The sequence below is a fragment of the Cetorhinus maximus genome, chromosome 24 (genome assembly GCF_964194155.1).
Source record: "Cetorhinus maximus chromosome 24, sCetMax3.hap1.1, whole genome shotgun sequence".
Lineage (NCBI taxonomy): Eukaryota > Metazoa > Chordata > Chondrichthyes > Lamniformes > Cetorhinidae > Cetorhinus > Cetorhinus maximus.
Window position 1 is genome coordinate 44,221,573 of NC_135902.1, and position 12,927 is coordinate 44,234,499.

Genomic DNA, 12,927 nt, shown 5'->3' on the forward strand with positions numbered 1-12,927 from the left:
AAAAATTCTGCCCTGATCATAATTTATTGGAAATGATTTAAAGCATATGCAGGACCAACTACAGTTGTCAGTTTCTTTGTAAATTTTAAAAGATGCATCCAGAAAGCTTTTGTCCTTGTTCCCAAATAAACCATCTTCATGTTTGGAGCCTCCTCATAGGTCTACAAACCAGTGCAAATAGCAGAAACTCCCAATGGTGATTGGATTGTCCTAGGGTCGTGGCCAGTTTTGTGGGTGAGGCTGGCTTCTAGTGTAATGTCTTTCAGACTAGTGCAAATGTATAAAAAGGGAGAAACCAAAGTGAACATAGGCCCCTTACAGAATGAGGCTGGGGAAATAATAATGGGGAACCAGGAAATGGCAGAGGAGTTGAGTAAATACTTTGCTTTGCTTCACGGTAGAAGGCACTAATAGTATTCCATTACTAAATAATCAAGGGGCAAAAGAGGGGAGGAAATAGATACAATAACTATCACTAGAGAAAAAGTACTAAGGAAACTAATGGGCCTAAATAGACCTGATGGGTTGCGTCCTAGAATATTAAAGGAAGTAGCTACACAAATAGTGGATGCACTGGTAGTAATCTTCCAAGAATCCTTAGATTCTGGAAAAGTCCCAGAGGATTGGAAAACTGCCCATGTAGCACCCTTATTCAAAAAGGGAGGGAGACAAAAAACAGATAACTATAAGCCAGTTAGCTTAACATCAGTCATTGGGAAAATGTTAGAGTCTATTATAAAGGATGTAATAGTACAGCATTTAGAAATGCCTAACATAATCAAGCAGAGTCAGCATGGCTTCATGAAGGAGAAATCATGCCTGACAAATTTATTAGAATTCTTTGAGGAAGTAACAAGCAGGATAGATAAAGAGTAACCAGTAGATGTAATATATTTGGATTTCTAAAAGGCATTGGATAAGGTACCGCACATAAGGCTACTTAATAAGATAAGAGCTCATGGTGTTGGGGGTAGTATGTTAGCATGGATAGAGGATTGGCTAACTAATAGAAGGCAGAGCTGGGAAAAAGGGGGAATTTTCAGGTTGGCAACCTGTAACTAGTGGAGTGCCACAGGGATCAGTGCTGAGGCCTCAATCATTTACAATATATATTAATGGCTTAGATGAGGGAATTGCCAAATTTATGGATGATACAAAAATAGGTGGGAAGGCAAGTGGTGAGGATGACACAAGAGGTCTACAGAGGGATATAGACAAGTTAAGTGAGTGGGCAAAAAAGTGGCAGATGGAATATAATGTGGGAAAATGTGAGGTTATGCACTTTGGCTGGAAGAATAGAGGAGCTGAATATTATTTAAATGGAAAAAGACTGCAGAAGGCTGCAGTACAGAGGGATTTGGGACTCCTTGTGCATGAATCCCAAAAAGCTAACATACAAGTTCAACAGGTAACAGGGAGGGCAAATGGAATGTTGGCCATTATTTCAAAGGGAATGGAGTATAAAAATAGGGAAGTCTTGCTAAAACTATACAAGGCACTAGTTAGACTACACCTAGAATACTGTGAACAGTTCTGGCCCTCTTATCTAAGGAAAGATATACTGGCATTGGAGGCAGTCTAGAGAAGGTTCACTGGGTTGATTCCGGGTATGGAGGGATTTTCTTATGAGGAGAGGTTGAGTAGGTTGGGACTGTACTCATTGGAGCTTAGAAGAATGAGAGGCAATCTTATTGAAACACACAAGATTCTTAGGGGGCTTGACAGGGTAGTTGCTGAGAGGTTGTTTCCCCTTGTGGGAGACTCTAGGACCAGAGGGCATAATCTCAGAGTAAGGGGATGCCCATTTAAAACTGAGTTAAGGAGGAATTTCTTCTCTCGGAGGGTAGTTAATCTGTGGAATTCTTTACCGCAGAGGGTTGTAGGGGCTGGGTTGTCAAGTATGTTCAAGGTTGAGGTAGACTGATTTTTAATCAGTAAGGGAATTGAGGGTTATGGGGGAAAGACAGGAAAGTGGAGTTGAGGATTATCAGATCAGCCATGAGCTCATTGAATGGTGGAGCACACTCAAATGGGCCGAAAGGCCTACCTCTGCTCCTATGTCTTATGATCTTAAAAAAATGCCTGAACTCAATTTGTGCTTAGTGTGATTTGTGCTCAAAAATCGGCGATCTTTTGTGCGAGTTATGTAGATTTTGGGTGAATTCCGCTGGGAAAAAAAGCACAAATGAGAGGAGTGGAAACTCTATCCCCTGATGTTTAATATTCTTACTGTTCCTGCAACAGCATGTATATATAACAATAATCTGATTAACAAAACCCTTGAAAGGGGAACACTTAGAAGGTTTGAGTGTGACTTATTTGAATTCTGGGCTTCTGTTATTGGGAAAGTTATTTTCTTTTGGAATTACATTAATTTGCCGCCTGAGAGGCAGTTGATTATTGGTTTTCCAGCAAACTAGATATATATGATTTAAATACTAATCGAAAATCAGAATACTGTGCTGGAAATCTGAGATAAAAACAGAAAATACTGGAAATACTCAGCATGTTATGGCAGCATCTGTGAAAAAAGAAACAGTTATTGTTTCAGGTTTCTGACCTTTCATCAGAACTGGGCAAAGTTACAGATGTAATAGGTTTTGAGCAAGGAGTGGGTGGTACAAGGACAAAAGGAAAGCCTGAGATTGGGTGAAAGACAGGAAAGATTGAACGACTTAGGAGTTGGTCTTTCATCGCCAAAAGGAATGTGATGGGGCAAGAAAAGAAACAGAAGATGTCCCTAGAGCAGATGTGATGCTGACTGAAAGAAAAAAACAAAACGCAACAAGCAAAGAAATGGAAGCAAAATGGAGCAGAGATTATGATCTGAAATTGTTGAACTTGGATGTTGAGTCCAGAAAGCTGTAAGGTGCCTAATCGAAAGACAAGGTACAGTTCCTCGAGCTTGCGTTGAGCTGCATTGGAACAGTGCACTGGACTGAGGACACAAATGTCCCAGTTCTGATGAAAGGTCACAGACCTGAAATGTTAACTCTGTTTCTCTCCACAGATGCTGCCATAATCTGTTGAGTATTTCTAGTATTTTCTGTTTTTGTTACAATTTAAACAATTTTTTTTACACTGAGACTGTGTAGCTGGGGCTTAATCAGTGGGTGCTAATATGGAACAAAATGTTGTCACCTTTTTATAAATTGCTAAATTAATATGGATGAAAGTGAAAATTACATTTATTTAAATATCTTTTGCAATGATTAAAATGTTAATGTGACACCCATTATGATAGCTTATTATATTGTATAATTGTCATTTAGAGGGAAGAAACAAATCATTGAACAGCAATCTGTGACTGGCTAGTATGACTAATCATACTAGTTTCAATCTCTGAAGACATTGTTCTAATTATAGAACACTGCTTAATACTCATAATGAATTGTATTCAATTGTATTTAATGAGGAAAATCTTCTGTAACCCTTTTCATGCTATTTCATTTAAAATACAAAGTCAACACTGATTTGTTAAGGGCAAATCATGTTTAACTAACATGCTGGAGTTTTTTTTGAAGGGTTAACAGAGGTGGTTGATGAGGGTAGTGTTGTTGATGTGGTGTACTTGAACTTCCAAAAGGCATTTCATACAGTGTTGCACGCAGACTTGGGTGAAGTTATAGCTCCTGGAATAAAAGGGACAGAAGCAACATGGATACACAGTTGGCAGAGTGACAGGAAACATAGTGGTTAATGGATGTTTTTCAGACTGGAGGAAGGTTTGTAGTGAAATCCCTCAGGGGTTGGTGTTGGGACCCGTGCTCTTCCTATATATTCATGATCTAGACCTTGGGTACAATTTCAAGATTTGTGTTTGATACCAAACTTGCATTGTGAACTGTGAGGAGGATAGTGTAGAACTTCAAAAGGACGTAGACAAGCTGGTGGAATGGGCCGACAAGTGGCAGATGAAGTTCAGTGCAGAGAAGTGTGAGGTGATTCATTTTGGTAGGAAAAATATGGAGAGACAATATAAAATAAAGGGTACAATTCTCAAGGGGTGCAGGAGCAGAGGGACCTGAGTGGAAATGTCCATAAGTCACTGCACTTTAGGAAAGATGTGAAAGCATGAGAGAGGGTGCAGGAACGACTCACAAGAATGGTTCCAGGGATGAGGAACTTCAATAACATAGATTGGTGAAATTAGGACTGTTCTCCCTGGAGAAGGTTGAGAGGAGATTTGATAGAGGTATTTAAAATCATGAGGGGTCTGAACAGAGTAGATGGGGGAAAAATGTGTACACTGGTGGAAAGATTGAGAATAAGGGGGCACAAATTTAAGATAATCGGCCAAAGAAGCAATGGAGACCTGAGGAGAAACTTTTTCATGCAGTGAGTGGTTAAGATCTGAAAAGCACTGCCTGAGAGTGTGGTGGAGGTAATTTAGAGGGATTTGGGTTATAATCTGGAAAGGAAGAATGAGCAGGGCTATGGGGAGAATGGCACCAGGTGAATTGCTCATTCAGAGAGACACGACTGGCTGAATAGCCTCCTTCTGTGCTCCAATAATTCTGTGATTCTATGTCCTCAGAAATAAATGATGGATTCTGTTGATGGGTGGATCAATCAGCATTGAGAGTTCATGATATGCATTTGAAAGAAGCTCCAAAAATGCATTTGGTTTGTTTCAGCACAAGGACACCAATATATACATTTATAAAACCTTTTGAAAGCATCTATTAAAATTTACTAAGAAATTGATGCCTGTATCCCCATTTCACTAGTACTTGGTTCTGGTGATGATTAATGCCGCTATTGAATTAATTGCTTTATACATTCGATGAGCAAAGGTTCTTGCTTACTGTGGATGTCTCTTATATGGCAGCAACATCAATCATGAATTGGCAAAATTGCTTTATACAGAAAACTTACGCTGTGTACTTTATTTGCTTTTGGCATTGTTGCACATTGGCCTAACTTTAAAAGATTCAACTAACTGGCATTATGCTGCATTCTTGTTGATGGCTAAAATTAGATTATCAAAGGAGATTAATTATTAATTGAGATATAGTTTGGCATATCACTGCCACTTTTTATTGCAGCCTTTCTCATCAGGCAAATAAAATTGTCAGCACACTAATAGTTAAGCTCAACTTGTTGCAATGAAACTCAATTCAGATTTGCTGTACAAAAGCTTGCTGGACTCAATTTACCATGGAATAACCCAGTTTCAGGATTACATTACCACAGCTTTTGCAAGGTTCAGCTTAATGTAATATAACAAATATCCAATTTGGAGCATTACAATTACATTGGGTACTTGTAACTTGAAGACAGGGTGGAATTTAGGGCTTTGCTGTGGGTGGGAATATAGGAGGACAGGAACCAAAAATACTGGCGCCAGCCAGTGTGCCGGTTTCCTGATACTTTTCCAGGTGCTGTTCATTTTTGCCAGAGTAGATTTGAGGCTGACAGGACTATCCACCTCCACACACACAGTAGCTGATTAGGCTTGTTAAGAGCCTTGTTAAGCTCATTTAAAGGAGACCAACTGGGATTTTCCAGTCAGCTTCCAGTTTCCCACACCGATGGGCGCCAGTTTAGATACCTTGAGGCAGGAGCCTAGTAGCAAACCTGGAAGCTCTCCCTGCCTGTCTGATTGTGAGAGCAGCCACCTACTGCCCTATAGGGGATTCCCCTATCAGATTGGTGACCTGGCTGCCAAATCAATTTGTATTTAAAGATTTGCAGGGCATTTCCCTGCTGAAGCACTCTCTCTGTTACTTAGCTGCCTTTACAGCCTGCTGCTCCCTTCAGGATGGAAGACCTCCGATTGGCCCTCTAGCTTTGAGAGTCTACCCTCAATTTGACAGGGAGCCTGTCTCTGTCAATTGAGTGGTGCCTCCATCAAAATTCCAATGAATGGCTGTTCCCCCTGCCCAGAAACAGTCCTGACTTCTGTTTCTTCAACAGTGAAACAAAAAAGTGGAATTGCATCCTTCCTATAATGTATTTTTTAATCACAAGTTTTCAATAAAAATTTTAATTTCAGTAACCCTTTGCTATGTAAATGTGAAGAAAATTGAACAGTGAAGTGAGTTAGTGAAGTATTTTAACATCAAATTCAGAGTACTGGAAGTTGCTAGTTATTAAGGTGCAAATAAAATACAATTGGACAATGACAAATGAGGGGATGTAACTTTGCAGACAAAACTGTCCTCATTAGTGTTAAATGACATGTTCTTTGTGGTCTCATAGAGAGGCTATCAGTGCTAGTAAGGCTATTGTGCATCACAGTTAGTTGAGTTGTACTTTGAAGTAGAGAGGGCTTTTACTTTGCATTTCACCTGTACTATGACTTACCTGGGAATGCTTAATATCAACACTTGAGTGGAAAATCTTCTCTGTCCCTGGTACCGATGCCTTTTAGCTCAAAATCCACACAAAATAAAAATGAGGAAAAACAGTACCACTGTGGCTTCTCATGCAAAGTGAAAGAATCCAGTATGATGTTGCTGTAGAGACTCAATGAACAGCATCTATGATTGATGTTTTTAAAACAAGTTGCTGTGATTGCCCAAGCAATTTTTGGCAGTTTGAATAATATAATGCAAGTTATACAATTACCTATTGTGGGCATTCTACAAAACCTAGCACCAGAAACAGCCCTGATTTGCTTACCTGTGCAATACATTTAGAACATTTAATATGTAAACCTGTCTACGTTAGGTTGCTGCATGCTACATATGGCAAAAGTACATTCTAAGCAAAGTTGAAAGCAAAATACTGCAGATGCTGGAAATCTGAAATAAAAACCAAAACACGCTGGAAAATCTCAGCAGATCTGGCAGCATCTGTGGAGAGAGGAACAGAGTTAATGTTTCGAGTCCATATGATTTTTCTTCAGAGCTAAAATGAAGTAGAAATGTGATGGATGTTATACTATTTAAGAGGGGGTGGAGCCAGTGGAGCAAGATAGGTCAGGGATAGGTGGGAGCTAAGGAGAGATTGACAAAGATGCCATGGACACAAGACAAAGGGAGTGTTAACAGTAATGGCAAAGACTAAAGAATGTGCTGATAGTGGCATAAAGGTAAGAGCCGAATGTATTAATAGCAGAGCAAGAGTCAGCGCTCTGTGAAAGCACTACGTAGAAACCAGTGACAGCCTGTGGGGGAGGGGGTTGGGGAAAAAGGATAAAAAAAAGTGAATAAATAAATGAAAATAAATTAAAAAAAAACAATTACAAAAAAACAAAAAAAAAACACCTGGATTCAGAAAGGGTTAAAGACGGAGGAGAGAGCTCATGGGCTGAAGTTGTTGAACCCAAAGTTAAGTCCGAAATGTTGTAAAGTGTCTAATTGGTAGATGAAGTGCTGTTCCTCCAATTTGTATTGGGCTTCACTGGAGCATTGCAGCAGGCCAAGGACAGACATGTGGGCCTGAGAGCAAGGTGGTGTGTTGAAATGGCAAGCAACAGGAAGGTGTGGGTCATGCTTGTGGACTGAGCAAATGTGTTCCGCAAAGTGGTCACCCAGTCTGTGTTTAGTCATGTGTGTATGTATGTATTCCACCCAGCCCCCACAGGGCCATCTGTCACTAGTTTCTATGTAGCATTTTCACAGAGCACTGACCCTTGCTCTGCTATTAACACATTCTGCTCTTACTTTTAAAGAATATGCTGATAGTGGCATAGCCTTTGCTGCTACAGTTAACATTCCCTTTGTCTTGTGCCCATGACATCTTTGTCAATCTCTTCTTCGCCCCCACCCATCCCTGAGCTTCTATCTTGCTCCACCACCTCTTAAACAATATAAAATCCATCATATTTCTACTTTAGCTCTGTCTCCACAGATGCTGCCGGACATGCTGAGTTTTTCCACTATTTTTTGTTTTATTCTAAGCAAAGTTACTGGTAGATGTGAAGTCATTTTAATTTTAATTTCACATGATAACATATCCTGCAGTGAAAATTAATATCTATTTAATAAAACAGTCACTTCCAACTAATTGATTTTGTTCTTTATTTTGAAGAAACAGGAACTCCAACTGATCCTAAAAAAGTTTCGAGACTTAATTTTGCCATTTGACGTGTCTGAGGAGGGCAGTAGGAGCAGCCATGTCTGAAATAAATTTAATGCCTTTTTAGTTAATTTTTAAAATTAATTTTTGACAAAAAATAAGCATTGTTTTGATTACTGTCAAAGTTGCAATATGAAGATAAAACTTGCATATTTGGTAACAAAAGTCTTGTCTCACCAATCTTTCAGGATAAAGATTTGGAATTTGTGCATGGGGAATGAAACCAAAAGAAAACCCTCTTCACAAAATGAAAGGTTTATATTGTGGCTTTAACAGTTCAAAGGAGATAAGGTTGATTTTTATTCTGTAGCCCCCTCTGTTTAGTGTAAGGGTAATTTAGTTCAAAAGACGAAGTTTAAAATATTTTTTTTAAATGACAAAGGAGGAATCTCTAACACAAACAGTCAATTCACTTTATATAGAGAATGTTTTTCATTCATAAATGTCAAATATTTCCATTTAGGTTTTACCATAGAAGCTGCAGACCAATTGGCCCAAACAGTCCTTGCTGGTTTTTAACCTCCACACAAGTAGTAGTCTTAATCTCCGGTATTTGCCATGTTGTGATATCACTTTATCCCCCTTTCTTTCAACCACCTATTTAACCTACTAAATACTGACATATTCTCTGTTTCAAGGGCTAACTGTGGCTCAGCTGGTTGCACACTTATCTTTAAGTCAGAAAGCTGTGGGTTCAAGTCCCACAACAGGGGTGGAATTTAAAGCTTCCTTGATGACGAGTTTGGAGGTGGTGGGCATTTCATTGGGCGTGAGGGTGCAGGATGGGAATCTTGTTGCCTTCCCACCTCCGCTCAATTAAGTTCGGGGTGGAAACGCTTGTGGGTGGCTTTCCTGCCCAGATGTCAATGAGGCTCTTAAGTGGGCAATTAATATCAATTTAAGGACCTCATCCCGCCGTCACCACCATTCAACCAGCTGTGGGCAGAAGAGTCGCCATTCAGGGCTTCTGGGGTCAGTGGAGGGGTGGGGTGTCCCGACACAGTGAAGGTGGGAGCCTGCAAGGAAGCCGCCCCCCTTTATCCAACCCATTCCCCACTTTCACCTCCCTTCCCCAAGCCAGCAACTCCCTCCCTGTGACCCCCATCCTGCCCTCACTCATCTGTGGTGTGGGTCCCTCATCGAATCGGCCAGATGGATGGATTACTGACAGCCCTCAGGTCGGGTTTCTGACCCTGAGGTCCTAAGTTCCAGGGAAGGTCAGACGTTTTGGGCATTTAATTCCAGCGGGCCTTCCCCAGTGCAGGTGATGTAGGGCTTTGTTGCCAACATTAAACTCTACCCCATGACTTGGACACAAAAATCAAGACTGACAGTCCAGTGTATTACTGTGGGAACACTGTACTGTCAGAGGTGCCTTTTTTAAGCAAATAAGTGGCCTTTCATTCCACAGTTTTCTTCCATAAAATCAAATATGTGGTTAACATTTGACCCACCCTCATTCCTTTCATAAAAGTACTTGAAGTATTAATTATATCTATATTTTCACTTTAAAACAAAATCATAATCATTAAAATGCTAGATTATGGGTTAAAATAGAATTTTTAAAAAAATGAAGTTTGAGCTAAATCGCTATTTTTGCTTTGCCACCATGAAGTCACATGCAACAGTCCCAGTTCAGTTTATCAGATATCAAGAAAGGAGCTGCATCTTTCCCGAGACCTATAATAGCCTGCGTACAATTTAAAATTAGGCTTTTGGCAGTGAATCTGTATTGGAAAAATCAAATTCATTTTTAGTGCAAATAATTCTTCAAATTGTTTTATTTTTAGGACTTAGTCTAAATATCAGGTCTTTAACATTAAAAAGCTCTCATTGAATTTTCCTTCTCTTTTCTCAATTTTATAGCTGGAAGACCAAGTTGTTGATTATAGAGCAGTAGAAAACCTTGCATGACAAATCACAGAAGGCTGGTTTCCTTAAACTAGTATGAAAGACATTCCAACGAAATACTAAAATGATAGATACACAAGCATTCCATCCTTAATTGGAATCCTATATAATTTTCTGAAGAAACTCAATATGTTTGTTGGGGAAATTGTACTTCAAAGAAATCACAGCTACAAAGAAGAATGTATGGTAGCAAAATAAAATCCTCTGCACTGAGAGTCTGGAGTGAAACTTACTGACTTTTTGCATCTTAGACCATTTCATCCTTGTTTTTGCAGACTCCTGTTGTTTTGATTATGTATCCCTACATTTTCTAATAGCTCTTGTACCACTGAACTTGCCACTTTTGTGGTCAATGCTTTTTTCAGGTTACTGACAAATGTATACCTGGATGCCCTATAGCTGTTTTTGGATCTGTGGGGCCATACAGATGTTATTTTTATGAACACTGACGCATGCAGTTATTATCTGTTGCTATACCATAGTTCCATGTTTATTGATTGTAAAGGTGTTGTGGATTGATCAAACCAAGTCCCGTGTTAAGTTTAAAGATTGCACCTAAATTAAAATAAAACTGCAGCAACATCAATTTGCTGCTATCATTGGCCCTAAAATTTCTTTTCTACCCTGGCTTCTATTGTGATATGCATGTGTGTTGTTTTTGGTCCTGCCACAGATGTACTGTTTTCTTTGGTCCAATGTGGTGGTAGTTAATTTATTGTTAATGCTCCACCAGTGCCACTTGTAAATTAGTAAAAGGTGCAAAAGGATGGTGTGAGGCTAATATTCAATTTGCTTCCTTATGTTAAAGGATTAGCAGTGAATTGGAACTTGCTACGTAGCGAATGGGAGGGATGAAGTGACAACCTAGTACTGTGGCATGGCATGCTAGTACACTAGAATGCTGTGAAATGATGTTATCTGAAAACAATATCTATATATAAACTTATTCTTGTTACTCTATTCTATATATGGCTTTTTATTTAAAGGATATGTGGCTTTTTATTTAAAGGAGCACATCTATTGTGTGAAAATGTCTTATTTCTAAAGGAAAATATGTTGAATAGTATATCTTCAACTCTGCTGCTCCTGCAATCCCCCAGCAGCATATCATCAAGTTTCAAATGTGATAGTGGTCAGATAGTCAGCTGATGCCACTGAAGAAATGGGGCTGGGCTTTGAAGTGGCTGCCATGCAAAGTTTCACTCCTGCCTTGTGCAAAATGTGGTAACTCGAGTGCAAAAGAGCAGAACTTGAGCTTCGATGAGCACTCCTGGAGGTAACCAAACGTGAGAACGGAATCTTGGGAAAGAAACTTGATGACAGTTATTGAACCACAACTGTTATCTGCTCTTTGACTATTGTTTGGAAAAATTGCCAAATGAATAAATCCATTCGTGCAGTATTGTTCTGTTTTTTTTTTGAAGGTCATTTTTCAAAAAATTGAATTGTAAATGAGAAAAGAATAAAATGGCCTATCAGCCTATTCTTTAAAAAAAATTACATTATAAAACAAACCTTTGGTAGTAATGTGATACATTTATATCTTGTCAAAACTTCTATATTTAACCTGTCACATCGCAGTAGAAATGTGCAGACTCCTGAAATTCATTATGAATACCTGAGGGGCATATTTCTTATGGTGAAATATGGTGGGTCAACGGATTAAAACATTGCAAAAAAAATCCTCTGAAGATAGGATATTTTGTAGTGTGGCATAAATTGGCAGTAATGTGGTCAGTTGTAAAATAATACTTATGTTTTGTCAGTAAATTAGGGAATACAGTTCATTTTACTACGAAGCAGGAATCTTGGAATCACATTCGAAAGAATCTTTTCATTCTTTTGAAGAAACTTCTAGTTGTAATCACTTTTAAGTTGGTCTATTTTTGTAACACTAGCTCTTAATTTCTGTCAGTTTTAAAAAAAAAACCCTTTTTCACAATACTGGTGGTACATTTTTGCAGTATGTTCATTTTATGTAACGGAACAGTGAGTTGCTAAGCAACAATGAACACTTGATGCTAAAAAGGTTTCGTAGGTGAACATAGAATCCTCATCATAATTAAAAGCCCCTAGAAGAAAATTTAATGCAATGCAGCTTGAAGAGGGGCTAGTGGGAGGTAGGGTTGGAGATAAAAGTAATTCACAATTATTTGACTTTATTGCTTAATTAGAGCTTAGATTGTGTTTTCTCCTGCGTGTACCTGATTGGCTGAATGAAGGCTGAGAGGTAGGTTGTCAGGCAGTGACGTTGTAATACTTGGCAATTTGGAAATATTTAAGCCTTGCCTGGATGTGTGGCCAGTGAAATTCGATTACTGACAGTCTGCTGCAGTGGTGCATCAAGAGACTGTCATATGGTTTCTCTCTATATATAGTATTTCCCCATTTGGGAGAGAACTTCAAGACTCTGTCTGACTGCCAGAGAGATTAAATGATCCTATGAAGCCTGTGTGGAGAAAAGACCATATCCACTGAAATAAATGCATTTGCCGGCTTTTGGATTATAAAACATTGAACCGAATGATGGGGACTGTTAGTGAGCTCTGTGCGTCTAGCTTCCAGGCTTTCCTGTGTCCAAGTGTAAATGTAAAACCAGGTACGTCTGAACAAGGTTTCAAGCTGAAAAGTAGCCGTTAGCCAGTACTGTAAGAATCAGCACTTTAAGTGGTGGTTTGAAAGTGAATAAAAAACAGCTGACCAGATAAAATGGACATAACATAACGTAAACCTCTCTGAAACGCGAAACACCTTTATCTGTGTTACCCTGAACTATCTTTCAGCATGATTGTTTAGTCTTAAAAGTGTTTAAAAATATCTCCTGTTAGTGTATATTGCGAAAGCATTGTACTGTGTGTCTGTATGACCTGGAGGTCCATAGTAACCAAGAAAATGGAAATCATGTGTTTGCTATTAAAGAGTAGTTTCGTGTGTCTTTAAAATTGCATTGGAAGAGGGAATATTTAAAAATAAATTAAACCGTGCGAT

The 12,927-nt window shown here is 39.0% G+C and overlaps 1 protein-coding gene across 2 annotated transcripts in view; it reads left to right on the forward strand.

Moving 5' to 3' along the window:
• Positions 1-12,927, forward strand: part of cyth1b (cytohesin 1b) — a 225,176-nt gene that overhangs the window by 35,513 nt on the left and 176,736 nt on the right. Inside the window, exon 1 of one of the 2 annotated variants that reach the window (XM_078571144.1) lies at positions 12,256-12,538. The exons of the other annotated variant lie outside the window; for it this stretch is intronic. Coding sequence (XP_078427270.1) covers positions 12,463-12,538 — 76 coding nt within the window. The 5' untranslated portion in view covers positions 12,256-12,462. Of the gene's footprint in view, positions 1-12,255; positions 12,539-12,927 lie in introns of those variants that run through there. 2 annotated transcript variants of the gene reach the window in all.